This window comes from Abrus precatorius, unplaced genomic scaffold (genome assembly GCF_003935025.1).
Source record: "Abrus precatorius isolate BTA unplaced genomic scaffold, Abrus_2018 Scaffold7, whole genome shotgun sequence".
NCBI classification, from domain to species: domain Eukaryota; kingdom Viridiplantae; phylum Streptophyta; class Magnoliopsida; order Fabales; family Fabaceae; genus Abrus; species Abrus precatorius.
Genome location: NW_020874417.1, coordinates 22,726,325 through 22,743,219, shown reverse-complemented (window position 1 = coordinate 22,743,219; position 16,895 = coordinate 22,726,325). Strand labels below are relative to the sequence as shown.

The window sequence follows — 16,895 nt, the reverse complement described above, 5'->3', positions numbered from 1 at the left end:
AATGTGATGCTAATGTGTTGTCTTATGTTAAACCTATTAACGAGGGATTTTAATGGGTCTAATTTTGTGTAGATTGCTACATCTGGGTCTAATTTGACCTCAGTACCTCGACATGTCCTTTAGAAACCTGTTAGGGTAAATAAAAAAGGTAGCATTGATAACGAAGGAGTTAAAAAAATGATCAATGAATTTGTAAGTAGTAAATACAAAAGTGTTAGTATTTTCAAATATGTTAAGTTTAATTTTGAATTCTCCTACAATGACCTAATGGTTAATTGTTATCTTTATTGTAGGAAACCCTTTCATAGGTCACTCCAGACGCTGAGACTGAATCAACAGCCCGAAATGACATACTCTCTCAAGCACTTGGTGTAAGAGAGCATCCAGGTCGCGTTCGGGCTGTAGGTTTTGGGGTGACCCAAAAATCTGCATTTTGGCCAGGTTCATGTCCACATCCTTCATCTACCGAGTGGCAAAACATGAAGCATTGGGTAGTATATTTGACCAATATAATGACACAGTTGACAGGGAGTTAGGGACTACCCCCATTCATGTCAGGTCAGATGCCATTTAACCCTACTCAGTCCCCACCATTATGTATGCCACCCCCTTTCAATATAGCTCCTCAAATGCAACCGATGGTAGATATTGGTCCCCAAACACCTGTAGATGCACCTTCTACCAGCTATAGAGGCAGTCGCACACCAATTGCATCTGTTGAGATTCCAGAGGTATTGACGCTACAGTAAATTATCATTTACCTTATAATGTTTAATACTTTTGATTTAATTATTGCGTAATATAACAAACTTTCATTTGTAGGGTGAACATGACTGTATGCTATACTTGAACAAACCTTTTCGCCTGGTTACAAGAGGTAAAGTATATCATACAGTGGCTGGGGACTCCTTACATAATATGGCTCTTCCTCCAGAGCATGGTAAGGTTTCTATAGAGGTAGTGCAATGACATGAGGAGGACTCTGCACTGCCTGTCCCAAATGAAGAAGCAAACTTGTATTCCCTGAGAGATGCCATTGGTACTTATGTTGCTTGGCCATTGTCCCTAATCACTTTAAGACCCAAGGTATGTAAACGTGTTTCTTTATAGTTCCTGTTGCTAGATGTTACAATTAAAAGGGTTTGTTCTTTTCAGGTTGCCCCTTCATCAGGTAAAGGGTTAGGGAAAGAGACAGGCTACTCAAAAGAGTCCATTGCTGGTGCATCCAATAAAGGTAGCACTGGTTGTGTGTCATCGGAGATTCTTAAGTTAGCAGAAGCCTAAGGTGCTGCATGCTTGGATATGATGAAGCTGGTTGTGAGAAGTGATCAAGCCATTGATACAGCTACATTTCAACTGACAAGTGAACACTGGGGTAAAGAGTTTTGTGACATTTTAGGGAAGGAAAACATCATAGAGGTCATACGTCGACATTGGTTGAGTGCCTCTAGCATTAACCTTTACATACGGTACATTAAATTTCAAATTATATAGTCAATTTATAACTTTTAACGCCTCATTCATACCACTAATGTTCAATTCTACTTATGCAAAACAAGATATTTGTGTGAAGCTTATTTGCATGGGACAATGGCAAATAGATTCTCATTTATATCTTCGTATGAAATGGATGAAGCGCTCAATCCGAACGCACATCAACATATAGCTGAAATGTTGAAGCGTCATATGGGTGAAGATCACTTGATTTTTGTACCTTATAATGTTGGGTAAGTCAATTGATCTCATTGAGACTCTACTTTATGTTTTATAATTTAGCATATAACTTAGTAATCTTAAAATGATATTTATGCTCATGGTAGGCAACATTGGGTCTTGGTTGCGATCAATACTGCTGACGAGACTATTTATTACATGGACCATCTACGCAAGCAGCTGAAGATCAGAACACACATGCAAAACCTATTTAATAAGTAAGCATTCATTTATGTCAATACACTATGATTAATGTTAAGTGGTTCAAATGTATCTAATTTCTTTGGTTCACGTACGACTTTTAGTGCTCTTGTCACGTATCGAGCAGAGAGGGGAGTGCAGCCCTCTAGTACAAAGATGAGTAAAACAAAATGGGTCACTGTACAGGTAAGACTATATCATATCTCATGTCACACATTTTCAGCTAAATCGTAATTACACTGTATATCATTCATAGTTAATGTTGTTTTATTTGACTTTTATCTTCCACAGTGTCCCAAGCAAACAAATAATGACGACTGTGGATATTATGTGTGTCTATTCATTGGGGATGCTTTGCACCATGGACAAACTGTAATCCCAGTAAATGTAATAATCTTACTTTCAAATTCGTTTGCCATATGCTTATTATTTCACTTAATTAAATAAGCTTTGTTTTCCTTGTCCTTGTATTTCAGTACTTTCTAAAGGTGCAGATTCCAACTTTTCCTGACAACAAAATTTATCAATTTCAAAAGGAGTGGTGTGCATATCTGTACCATAGATATTTAAAGGACACATTAAGCACAATAGATTTTTAGTGTTCTTTTACAATATTTAGACAATTTTCTTTCAACCCTAGGAAAAATGTGTAAATATGAGACTCTGATTTGATTGTAATCTGTACATGTGAGTTGTAATTCAATGATACAATGTGCAAATAGCTCTGAAATTCTACTATATCAGACTCTGTTTGAGAATTATATTCTGTTTCAACTGGTTCTGAATTCTGTTTGAATTGGTTCTGAATAATGTTTGAATTGGTTCTAAATACTGTATAATACCAGGTATGCTATAAAAAAAGGTTTTATGCCAGTTTTATTAAAATATTACAAAATTTTTCTTAACTTTGGAGAGCAGTTCTAGAAGAACCGCTCTCAGAAGTAAACTTGGAGAGCGGTTAAATTTGAACCACTCTCAGAAGTCACTAAAGAGAGCGGTTATGCGTTAAACCACTCTTACAAATTATAGTCTTTGGAGAGCGGTTAATTAGAACCGCTCTCAAAAGTTCACTTTGGAGAGTGGTAATAAATAACCGCTCTCCAAAATTCACTTCTGAGAGCGGTTACACGCATAACCGCTCTCCAAAGTGAACTTCTGAGAGCGGTTCTAATTTAACCGCTCTCCAAAATGCTATCATTTGCAAGAGCGGTTACGCGCTTAACCGCTCTCTTTAGTGAACTTCTGAGAGTGGTTAACCGCCAAACAACTCTCCAAAATGTACATTTCGGAGCAGTTAAATAACCGCTCTGCAAAAGTGACAACACTGGATAGCACATGATTTTAAAGCACCACTAACCGCTCTCTTAGTTCAAGCGGAACTACTCTTAGATTTCATTTTTGGTGTAGTGATGGCCAAGAAAAGACAAACCTCTCAAACACAAGAGGGGTAAAGCAATTGTGAAATAATAGTTAGTTTTTCAAGATCTACCTCAATGCCTTTTTCAGATATGATATGGCCTAGAAATACACCTTGTTCTACCATGAAATGACATTTCTCAAAATTTAACACAAGGTTAGTCTCTATGCATCTTTTCAAAACTTTCTCTAAGTTAGCTAAGCATGCAGAAAAAGATGGGTCATATATAGTAAAATCATCCATAAAAACTTCTATACAGTGCTCCACTAAGTCAGAGAAAATGCTTAACATACATCTTTGGAATGCGGCAGGAGCATTGCATAGGCCAAAAGGCATCCTCCGATAGACGGAGGTGCCAAATGGACATGTAAAATTGATTTTCTCCTAGTCTTTAGGTGCTATGCATATTTAGAAATAACTAGAAAAACTATCAAGAAAACAATAATGAGACTTACCAGCTAACCTCTCCAGCATCTGATCATAGAATTGTAATAGAAAATGGTCTTTTCTGGTTGCCTGGTTTAGTCTCTGGTAGTTTATACAGACTCTCCAACTGTTTTGCACTTTGGTGGGTATTAACTAGTCCTTCTCATTTTTCACCACAGTGAGTCCAAACTTCTTTGGAACCACTTGGACCGGGCTGACCCAAGTACTGTCTGAAATTGGATAAATGATCCTAACTTGAAGTAGCTTGGTCACCTCTTTCTTCACCACATCTAGTATGATGGGATTCACCCTCTTCTGAGGCTGCCTCACTAGTTTAGCACCCTTCTTCAATAGTATTCTGTGTATGCACAAAAGGGGGCTAATTTCACAAATATAAGCGAGTGTCCAACCTATGGCCTTCTTGTGCCTCTTTATCACTTCAAGTAGTCTCTCGTCCTGATCACCATCAAGCTTGGTGGAAATTATCACTAGGAGCTTTTCATCTGCTTCCAAATAGGCATATTTCAGATGTTCAGGTAGGGGCTTTAGCTCTAGTGTAGGAGGTTGCTCCATAGAGGGAAGTGATTTGGCACTAGACAAACCTTCTACAACATTCAAATCATGGCGGTTAGATTTAGTTGTACTTACTGTACTCAATACATCACACTCTATCCCTATGGATTCTTCAGTTTTATTAGCATCAGAAGTTGCAGAGTTTGCATTCAAAAACTTAGAAATACAAGTGTCACACAACGAAGAATTATTACAAGATTCACAAGTGGAAGTATCTACATAATTAGAAAAATTAAGAAAAGAGCCTCCTTCTAGCCATTCAGACATTTTATCATCTATCAATGCATCAAAAAATTCAATGTGAAAGATAGAGTGTTCTTCAAGTGGATGCTTCATAGCATCCAGTATATTAAAGCGCACAATGTTGTCTCCAAACTCTATGGTAAGTGTCTGGATATGCACATCAATCTTCGTTCTTGACGTCTTCAAGAATGGTCTTTCCAAAATTATTGGTGCAGCACTCTTCACTGATTTCTCCTTTTGCATGTCCAGGATGTAGAAGTCAGCTGGAAAAATGAGGTCGTTTACTCTCACTAACATATCTTTAACAAGTCCGGCTAGATATGTTATACTCATGTTAGCCAACTAAATAATCACACCTGTAGCCTACAAAGGGCCAAGAGATAGTGAAAGAAAAATAGACAATGGCATAACATTAATGGATGCTCTTAGATCTAGCATGACATTGTCAATCCTGTTATTACCAATGATGCATGGAATGATAAATGTCCCTGGGTCTTTACATTTTTCAGGCATTGTAGTCTTTTGTTTCTCAAAGAGTGTAAAAACATTTCTACCCATATTTACCCTCTCATTACCCTTAAGACGCCTTCCATGGGTGCACAGGTCTTTCAAGAATGATTTCCTAAGACTTCTTGCTTGGCTGGGTGACTCTTTGCGGAAATGGTAAAGGAATTGCTCTTTTAACATTCTGTGCTACCTTTTGTTGGGAAGGTGCAGGTTCTGGTTGTTCTTGACTGTTTTCCTCTATATTTATATCAACTGTGGCTGGAATATAGCTTGAATCTTCCTTCTCCTTGGGCAGTTCAGGTTCTTGCATCACTCTTCCAGATCTCAAGGTAATTGCACTCACATTTCTGGGATTTACTATAGTTTGTGCAGGGAGATTTCCTAAACCTCTAGATTGAATTTGGTTCAAAGAAGAGGCTAACTGTTCCATTTAGTTCTCAAGAGTCTTTATGCTAGCCCTAGTCCTTTGCTGGAAAGTGATGTTGTTCATGGCCATTTGTTTCATGAGTTCTTCTAGTTATGGCTCACTCTTCTAGAATGCAATGGGTTGTGAGGTCGATGGTTGGTGATGTTATGGTTGATGGGGTTTGCTTGGACCAGCATGATGTGCTTGGTAATAGTTGCCTTGTTGTTGGTTGTGCTCCTGTGAGGAGTTTCCCCATTTCAAGTTTAGATGATTTCTCTAGCCTAGGTTTTATTTGTTTGAAGATAGGTCCTAATTGGGCTGTTGCTAAGGCTGTTGAAAAGGAAACTTGTTAGTATAAATATTTGCAGCATAGGCTTGGGGGTTACCTTCCAAAGTTTCAGTTTCTTGCAATGTGGGACAGCTATCAGTATAATGATCTGTGGCTGAGCATATCCCACATAGCATGACTAGAATAGGTGATGATAGATGTACAGGCACATCATCATTCTTTTGTATTAAAGCTAATTGCTTCACCATGGAGGCTAACTCATTACCTTTGTGCTCTAACAAGTTGGGTTTTACAGTTTAAATTGCACTTACACCTCTAGTCACACAAGAATTCTGTCTTATGACAAATTGCTGGCAATTAGCAGCCATATTTTCAATCAAGTTCCTGGTTGCTATAGGTGTCTTGTCTACCAATGCTCCTCTACTTGCTGTATCTATCATACTTTTATTCATGGGGTGTAATCCTTCATAGAAGTATTGGATGTAACGCCCCAAATTTTCGTTAGTTGGCTATTAGCTCTTGAATTTTAATTATTTGCTGATTCCGACTTGCTAGTGTCGAAATAATTAGATAGATGCTGAATTTTCTATTTTTATTCACTGAGGAGAATAGTGACTTGATCTCTAAGTTCTGCATTTTAGAGTAACTGCATGCAATACACTTGGCTTCGATATCATCCAAGAATTGTCCTAATTGTATTCAGTTGTATTACCCAAAAATACCCCTAAGAATCTTGTTCAAAAAGCCATATTTTGTCTTATTTAAATTATTGAAAAATCATAATTATCATTCTCGAAAAATGTGAGATTTTGTAATTATTACGTAGATTTTGTAATCACTGCAAAAAGATTTTGTAATCATTATGAAATATTCCATATTTATTTCAAAAGATTTTGTAATTACTGCAAAAGGATTTTGTAATCATTACATAGATTTTGTAATCATTTCAAAATATTCTATAATCATTTGAAAGGATTTTATATTTATTTAGATTTTATAATCATTTCAAAAGATTTTGTAATCATTACTTAGTCCTGTAATCATTACTTCAAATCTTTCCAAATCTAGTATCGGCCACTAGATTTTCATGCAAAATATTCTTGTCCCCTAAAGTGCAAACACCATGATTACCCGAATCTTCCAAAATCTAATACCGACCACTAGAATTACATGCAAGAGATTCTTGTCTCCCGATTCGCCGGCAAAGTCATTTCGGAACTTTCTTTTCATGTCTTCCAAATTGCCGACATCATAATTACCTTAATTAATTGTCTTTCTTGAAATTAGCACCACATCAAATGTCTCGTCCAACCTAGTCATGTCGCATTCTTTTCCGACCAATCAAATTACATGCATTTGCTGCCCAAAATCTTAACCTTGGAGTTTTGTGCCGATTTTTGGAAATTGCTCCACCCAAAACCCTTTGCATGCAGCCCTAAATTATTCCATGCATTTTACTTGCCAAAATATACTAACTTTGCTTGCAAGTTTCCCTAAAAATATCTATTCCTACACTAAAAACCATAACACCTTTTTCTTACACCATTCTCACCTATTTCACTTCAATTCTACTTCTTTTGTACCGTGAGCAAATTTTGGGACTTCCAAGGCTTATCCAATAAGCTAACCGTGAGTTCCTAATTACCTTGGACCATTAAGACCTTAACCTCCATATAAATTATTCATATTTTTTCCATTTGCCCATTTTGGAAACAAGAAACCGAGACCTCACTTCTCATTCTCTCCACTTGATTTCTCATTTCTCTCTCTCACTTTGCTTCATCATTTTTATTCTCTTAAAGTCTCAAATTCTCTCAAACTCTCTCAAGAAAACCGAGAGCTTCCAGCCCCTCAAACATCACAATTTCTTCATACAGATCACTCAAACACTTCACCCTTCCATCACTAACTTCTTCCTCCATTTTCTCTCCAATTTTCATGTGCAAGGAACCAACCTTGGAGGAGAACTTTGAAGAACTTGGTTGCTGTTTTTGGTCCAGCAAGCTCTCTTTGAAGATCCACAAATTCCAGCCCTTCCTTCTTCAATTTCTCGCCCAAAAACTCAAATGCAAGGGGGAGTTCTCATCCTTTGTTCCTTTGTTTGTCTTCCTTGGTTGAAAACTATGTGAAATCTTGTAAAGGTTCCATCTTTATTTCCAATAACTTTGATCAAGCTCATTGTACCATTTGCATGTTAAATTCTACTTGATTTCTTCACTTTATTTACCTCTAAGTTTGCGGTTTATGTGAAAAGGAGGTAATCTCTCTAAAAGTTTGCATTTTGAACATTTGCATGTTGATTCATCCTTGTGCATGTCTCAGTTTGTTCACTTTCTTTGCTAGATTCGTGGTTTAAATGATTGTCCACCTTTGAAAACAAGTAACCATGAGCTTGGAAGACAATTTCCTTCAATTGCATGTTGAGTATTTGTCTTGTACTCCATTTGATCTCCTTGAAATTTTCGGTTTCATGCTTAGATGTTTTGATTTCTCTCAAAGCTTGAAACTTTATTTAGTGCTTGCAATTTCTTCCTTGAAAGTATTTCAGTTTTGCCTTTGCATGTTTGAAATCCTTGATTTCTTTGATGATCCACCTTCAAAGCCATGATCCATGAGTTTGCATGTTGTATTCCTTCACTTGCTTGTTGGATTTTCGCTTGAAAATTACTTGATTCACTTTCAAAGTTTTGGTTTTGGTTTTGTGTGAAGAGATTCTTTAGAAAGTTTGAATTTTTAATCCTTGCATGTGACATCCTACCTTTGTACGAAATTTTGTGTTTGAAAGTATGTTGAAAACCTTTTGTACAAGTTTCGGTTTAGAGGTTTTCTTGCTAAATCTCTTGAGTAAACAAAAATCTACCCTTGAGACCTTAAAACCGTGAGTTTGCATGTTTTGAACACTTTGTTACCAAACTTAATTTCATAAAAAGAACTCCTTTAGTAATTTTGAGAGTTTGAATACTAAATTGCCTTTGTGTTGTCTCGGTTTACACTTTTTAAACATAGTCCTTTGCTGAAAATTAAAATACTGCACTTAGATAATGGAACCTTGTGTTTGCATGTTGATTTTCCCTAATTTGCTTGTTAGTGACTTGTCAAATGATGAGATTTTGGAGGCTGGACAGTTCTGAAAATTTTGAGGAAAAAAGGTTGAAATTAATTGATTTGGAACCTTGAAATAATTTTGGAAAGTTTATTAAGAGTAATGAGAAAAAGAGTTATGAAAGAAAGAGTGGAAATGAACTTGGATGGTCTCGGTTTTGACATCCAAAAGTGTTGCAAAATTTCAGAAAAATATCTTGTATGTACCTTGCATTTTAAGGAAACTAAAATTGAATTTGAAAGTGTGTTGCATTGATTTGAATGCCTTGAACCGTGTAGGACTTGGTTGAGTGTGTGATTGAATGATTGATTGTAAAATTGATTGTGATTGACCTTGATGTTGCTTGGTATTGGTACTTGAAATTGGTGATGTTTGCTTGAATGAGTTGCTGAAAAAATTAGAAGTGATGTGAAATAGTGTACTATTCATGAATTGTGTTATTCCTTGAAAAAACCGTGAAAAGGTTGAATTGACACTTGGTTGGAAAATTTGAATGACTTACTATTTATTATGATTATGCCAAGGAATGGCCATGTTGATAATACTACATGCATCATTTGCATCTTACTACAAAAGACTTGATGAACCAAGAGATTGTGCAGCGAAAAAATAATTATACAATGATATATTGATGTTGATCTAGAGCCCTTGAGGGCTGAATTATCAAAAAGGACCTTGGGCCTAAATGGAATTATTGGGAATATTATGAATTTGACATATATTGAGTGGTTGAGTAAGTGGAGTGAAGAAACCACATATATCTTATAAGAAAAGTGTGAAAACCTGAGAGGATAGGACTTTGAACATTTGTGAACTAAGTTGATTAAGTTGGTGTATAGAAAGCACCTAAGTTTGATTGATCTTCCCTAATAAAGAGAGAAAAACTGAGAGGTAACACCCTTAGATTATTGTGAATTAACTTGTTTAATTGATGGTTTAAAGAGGAGTTAAGTTTTATGAATTGTACTTTTATGGAGAGAAAAACTGAGAGGAAGAAATCAAGAGAGCAAGAGTTTGAGTTGAAATGATTTATGGTTTAGAAGGTGTTAGAGATTGATGGAAATAAATGTAATGGTTAGGATGAACTTGAATGGCGAGATTGCAAGGATTGAGAAATGGGATTGTATTAAATTGAAAGAGAGATTGGACTTGAAATGTGAAAGAAAAAGTGAATTGAGAAAGAGGAAATTAATCAAGAAGGCTTGAATGATTTGCCTAAGTTGTGGTCCAATATACTAAAATTATCCATGAGTGGGAAAATATAAAACCACGAGACTATGAATCTATGATGAAAGATCTATTCTAAGCTATGAGTTCTAGAAACTATATTACTTTGAACTACTATGAACTCATTGAAATTACTATGAAAACTCATGGAATCTATTTATCTATGCTACTATGAAACTCATGGAATCTATCCATGCTACTATGAAACTCATGGAATCTATCCATGCTACTAAGCCCTGTGATGGCTTCTATTATATTCTACTGTGCCTAGCCTCTAAGTGGCTACATGAAATGAGAAAACTATCAAAGAAAACTGAAAAATATCATTTCATGCATCATACTATTATTTTGAACGACTTGGAGGCATTACCGCGGCACAGCTTGGAGGTGTTGTAGGTTCGATCCCGAGTAGATCTACTGGGGGTGGCAAAAAGGGGAATAGTCGACCTAAGTGGCAACAGTGATGCGCCTCTGTGGCCGGGTCGTGACCCACTGCAAACCTTAGCCAAACCTGACAAGGACCGCACATTCTATGGTCGTCGAGGTCCATTCCCGAAGAGACCCATCTTGGGCTAAACACCAGTGGTGTTCTACTAAAGCTAAATGCTGCTTCTATTCTATTCTACTGTGCCAATCTAAATGCAGGGAATGGAGTCCTCTGATCGCCTCACGACTTGAATCTATCTATGAGACTCTATGGTAAAAGCTAGGCAAGTCACCAGTCATAGAGTGATGGGATCCCCATGCATCATTTGCATGTTATTAACACATGAGTAACTCTATGGATGAGATCGAAACCTGCATTCATGCATCATGTGCATTACTATTAGGGATGATTGAATATTCGTGAGATTTGTTATGATTATGATTATATTTATCTCCCTATTATATGATTGAACCTTGGATGATGCTAAATATGGATTGTTAGATTGAGATGTGACTGTACGCCGCCTTCCTTGGGGTATGGCTATATATGATGTTTGTGTTTGGAGAACTCACCCCTTGTTTGTGTTGTTTCGTATCGCTTTCCTTTTATCTATATAGATGGACACGAACAAGGTGAAGGAATGGAACCTACCTTCTGAGGAGGATACCTGCTACTTGTTCACCCCTCGCGCTGCTGAATGGATTGAGGAGAATGATAGAGATCCCGCTTCTACTTTTAGTTTTTCTTCCCCTACTTCTTCTAAGGAGTTGAATCCCATTAGGGATTACTCTCCTCATGACTGATGTTTTAATTGCTTATGCATTAGGGGAACTGCGCTTAGGAAGTCTGGTCTTATTCTGTTATCTTTTGTATTTGGATAATGCTAATCGTCTTTAATTATGACTAAGTACTTGACTATGCTGCTAAACTGATATTTAATATATCGAGGTGTTATCATATTATGAGCTGTGTCTATTCTTACTCTATTATGCTGTTGAGATTGATATGTGGAATGATAATTAACCATGGTATGGTTAGATGTTGAATAGATATGTATATTAACTCTCTTTTTCCAGAAAAAGGAAACCTATACTTATATTTCTATGTATGAAGAAAAAAAAATTAACCAGATTTTGGTGTTTTCTGAGTTACTACATTAATAAAGTGATATCAGAGCTTTAGTATTAGAAGGGTCGTTATATTGGATGAGAAGTTGATCATTGATTTGGTGGTAGGGGCAGCTAGCACACAACCTCTTAAATCTTTCTCAGTATTCATAGAGTGTCTCTCTTTCAAGTTGTCTTATCCCACAAATTTCTTTCCTTATAGATCCAACTATTGATGCTAGAAAGAACTTCTATAGAAAGAGTCTCTTCAAGTTGTCCCAACTAGTTATGGATCCTAGTGGGAGATAGTAAAGCCAATCCTTGGTTGCATCCATCAAAGAAAATGGGAAGGCTTTCAACTTGACATGTTCCCCAAGTATACCTTGTGGCCTCATAGTCAAGCAGACTATATGAAATTCCTTGAGGTGCTTGTGTAGATCTTCAACTACAAGACCATGAAATCTAGGCAACAAGTGTATCAGTCTAGTTTTAAGAACAAAAGGAGCATCAATATCAGGATACTGTATGCACAATGTTTGATAGGTTACATCGAGTGCAACTAGTTCCTTTAATGTCCTTTCATTATCTGCCATTTTTTCAAGTTTAGAATGAAGTGAATGGGGAGAAGAATAAATAAATGAGGGAGAAGAAGGTTCTTCTAAATTTTCAGAATGGTTCCTATGTGTCCTAATATTATTATAGAAAGTGCTATCAATTTCTGAATCAAGTGGATATAGATCTTTAGGTCTTGATTTGGTCATGCACTATGATTTTAACTATGTGAATGTAGAAAAGATATACCAAATGAAGTGACTAAAATTACAGAATGTGCAGATGACAATTATGCAGAAAACCTAATAGATAAGTGCAATAAAATGAAGCAAAAGGTTAAGCAATAGAAAAAAAACCAAAAATTGTGCAAAATATATGCAAAGAAAAATGCAATACCAAGCTTAAAATTCTACAGAATTATGTAGCAAAACAAAGTAAATATGCAGAAAAATTAAAGATACAAAAAATGTAGTGCTCAAAAGTTGCAAAAAATAGCAAATATATGTACCAATATGCAGAATTACTCTATTTATTATGAGGTTATTTCAATGCTAATGTATTCACAATGCAGGAAATTCAAAACAATCAGCATCAAACATGTAGAAAACATTAAAAATAGAACACTAAAATAGAGTACTTGACATGTTCAATGTAAAAATTAACACCAGTGTCCCCAGCAACGTCACCAATTTGATGATAAAAAAGATTTGTCGCTAATCCTCATCAAAATATGCAGAAATAAATGTAGTATAGGATACAAGCTTAGGTTGTCTCCAGTGACATTGGATAGAAAATGTACATCAAACATGTTGCAAACATTAACTGATAAAGTAAGTAAAAAGGGGGGGTTTGTGATTCCAAGTTCGATATATTTAAGCAGAAAATTAAATTGCAAAGTTCAATCAATAAAATGTAGTAACTCTTAGTTTGTCCACATCATCCCCATTCCTCTTAAGATTCAATATTTTTTCCTCTTTCTCTGATTTAGGTTAATTTAACAAGCAAAACTCAACCTTAAATTCTCATACAAAATTAAGCAATTCAATGGACTCTAATCTCTCATCCCAAGATTAAGCAATCTTAAAAATAAACCCAGAATTAAGCAAACTAAATTTAGAATCTCATCAAAATGAATTAGGGTTAATTAAGCAATGTCCCTCATTCAACCATTAATTCAATTCAAGAGATTGGGAGAAGAAAAATTCATGAAAAAGGGATTTCTATTAACATTAAAAACCAAGAATTCAAGAATCCATATGAACTCACTAGGGATTACAAGAAGTTTAGCCCTCCATAAAGATGGGTCTTACCATTACAAAATGAAAGTAAAGAGAATTAAATAACATCAAGATGAAGAATCAAAGAAAAGTGAAGAACAAATGGAAAATCAAACCCTAGGATGTGACTTTGGCTGTCACCCAAAGCTGACTTAGCTCTGCAAAAGTGTCCCAAAAATGGAAAAAATCTAAAGTGGCAAAAAGCTCTCCCTAAAAATGGTAAAAACCTATTTATATTAAGTCTGACACCCCTTCATAGTAATTACTCTTACTCATAAGAGTAAACATGCGCAACATCCACTGGCCTCCTGTAACATCCTCATTTCAAAATAGTATTAAGGATGGATTATAAATTGATGATGGGTAATGTTAGAAAATATTAAGGAGGATTTTAGAGTGTTTAGTAGAGTTTTGATGCAGGGGAATCTTGCTCAAATAAGGTATGCCTTGCTCAGGCGAGATTGCACACTCAAGATTATCCCTTTCTAAAGCATTCTCGCTCAAGCGAGACCAGATTAGATTGCCCCAACTGCCACCTCACTCAGGCGAGTTGGAGCTCGCCCAAGCGAGGAATCGTAGGAAAATCTGGAACTCTTTAGACACCCAGCTCGCTTAAGCGAGAATATCAAATGAGTAAGGAACGATTGTCTGCATATCTCGCCCAGACGAGGTACTCTTTGCTCAAGCGAGAGCAAGCGATATGAGGGTATTTAAGGAATTTCTAGAGTGAGATATTTCATTTCACTTAATCTCCATTTTGAATCCTCTCGTTTTCTCTGAATTCTCACTCTTTTTTTTTTTTTCTAAAAATCTCTTCTAAACTGCGATCATTAGCCAAATCCAAGCTTGGGCATCTAATATAAGTAACCCCAAGTAAGTTTCTTCGAGTTTATATCTAAATTTATCGATCATTTCTGTCTAAGTTCTATTTTTAAAAGGTTATCTCGTGTTGTATAGGAAAAAGCTTCATTCTAAGTAATCTTCTTCATCAAACTCCTCTTAGATCTTCATATCAAGGTAAGGAGAGTTCAATTCTATCATGAAAACATAACAATATTTATAACCGTGAAACCCTAGTAGTGTTTATTTATGTTGTAAAAATATATATGTTAAGATGAAAATTTTAAGTATTATAATAGGTTGATGATGTATATTTCTCCGACCATAGGAGGTTTAATTAGTGATAACTGATTATTTTGAGATATTATAAAATATAAATGATTATGTTATTCGATTTGGACTGAGTCCAGAGATATCCGATCTTTGACAAAATTGTTTGATTGATAGTTGGATTTTATGTGTAAATCGTATGATGATGTGGTCGTTGGATCTAATTGAAAACTAAGTATATGTGAAAATGAGTCAAATAATGAATAATCTGCATGAAAAGTATATATATCGTTGTGAAAATATTTAAATGGAACTGAATCTAACGAAATATAGAATTTTGATGAGATTGTGGAATCATGAGATGTGTGTTTACAAAGCAAGAATTGTAGCTGTGAATTGATGTGATTATTATACAGGTATTGTGATACATCGACGGGTGTATTCACAATATATGTATTGTAATACATTGAATTATATGGCCACAATAAGTGTATTGTAGCATGCTGATCTGTAAATGATATATGAACTAATGAGATAGAAATTAGTGTGAATAGTCATAGCGATACACTGGGAGTATGGAATAAGGAGTTGACTATGGAAGCCTGGGAGAAATGCTGGTGATGGATGACATTCGCTAAATGTACACAATTTATAAAGTTGCGAATGCATCATATGGCCACACACGTGTTTCCTGACTAACACTCCTTACTGCACTTTTGCTAAGGGACCCTAGAAATGTATACGTTGTATCCATATACATGGGTTAACCGGTAGCTATTCACCTATTAACCGTCGTATGATAAATTGTTGAGTTGAAAATGAAATGAATTGAATATGTTATTGATATATGTAAGGGTGATAAGGTGATTGCATTATGATTGATGACCGGGTATTTTATTAATTTAATGTGAATATGATATGAAAAATTTTATAGGAATTAATGTATTCATTTTGCATATAGATTTTAAAATATATTTTCTAATACATAATTTATACTTGTTATGATTTAATGATAAGAAAAGAATTCATCCTTACAAAATGTTTCAGGTAATAGGAATGACAGTTGGAGCAAACTCTCAGCGTTTGGGTATGGATCGAAACTGCTCTTAGAAAATGTTGATTATGATGATTTTGTAATTAAATATTTTACATTATATATATTTGTTAATAGTTTGTAAAAAGAATATTTTCATACATATAAATATATAATTTAAATTCAGTGTCTATAACTTTATGTTATTTTAATTTGTTAATATTATACAATTACAATTAGATTCTGATTCATTTACTGCTTAAATTAATTGTAAATATGTTTGAAAGAGAAAGTTTTGGATTTCTCACATCTGAGAATACCTTATATGGGACAAAAGTAAATTTATTCTTGAATTTGAAGTTAGAAAAGATTTAAATTATTAGTTTTAATTAAGGAATCAACAAATCGAGTTAATTTGTTATAAATTATTATTTAGTTTCTAGAATTTAAAAATTAGGATGTTACACCTCCTCCCCTCTGTAGTGATTACTTTTGTGCATGAAAGTAGTTACTCTAGACGCGCGTAATCACTATTGCTTGCAAGAGTAAACATGCACAGAGTTCTTCAATCTGGGGCTCTCTGGAGTGTTTTCTATCACTTATGAGAGTAAACACGTGCAAGCTAGGTCCTTCCTTTGGCTTTGAAGTGATTACTATTGCTTCTGAAAGTGGTTACTTTGGCTTTGAGTGATTACTATGGTGCTTGGGAGTGATTACTCTCACTTCATATTTTTCTAAGAGTAAAAAATCTAAGGTATTTGCTTGGAAATTCCTGCATAATTATTCAAATGGTTAACATTGCAAAATATATTTACATAAATCAGGATAAATTGAACAAAAATAAAGAAAACTATGATATTTAATTTAATTGGGATCTCTATGTATTTATCATTTCTAGGTCCATTTTTCTATTAAAAATCTATAAACAAATAAATAAAATATATATAAAATGTGGATTCATCATGTATAGCAATTGAAAAATTTTTATCATGGGAAAAATTCAAAAAACTTTGATGATTTAATTTGGAGGAATATAAAGTGAGAATCCCTGCCAAGAGTTATATAATTTGAAGCAAGAAAAATATGTTGTTTTCTAAATCTTTATGTAAAGGATTGCAAAAAAAAAAAAAATTCAACAAAGAAGTAATACTTCAAATATTTTATAAATGAGCTACAACTAGAAATCAACAACAAATTTTGTAGCTTGAAGCCACAATATACGTTGCAAGCTATGGAACTACCAAGAGACTTAGAGATAATAGGATTGTGTTATTTATAGGAGAAA

At 34.9% G+C, this 16,895-nt stretch overlaps 1 protein-coding gene across 1 annotated transcript; it reads left to right on the top strand.

Moving 5' to 3' along the window:
- Positions 1–1,305: 1,305 nt before the first annotated feature.
- Positions 1,306–3,702, top strand: LOC113871631 (ubiquitin-like-specific protease 1). Its single transcript, XM_027508728.1, has 6 exons — positions 1,306–1,469; positions 1,560–1,727; positions 1,821–1,931; positions 2,019–2,100; positions 2,206–2,295; positions 3,643–3,702. Exons 1-6 carry the CDS (start codon positions 1,306–1,308, stop codon positions 3,700–3,702), a joined length of 675 nt encoding a protein of 224 aa, XP_027364529.1.
- The last annotated feature ends 13,193 nt before the right edge of the window (positions 3,703–16,895 follow it).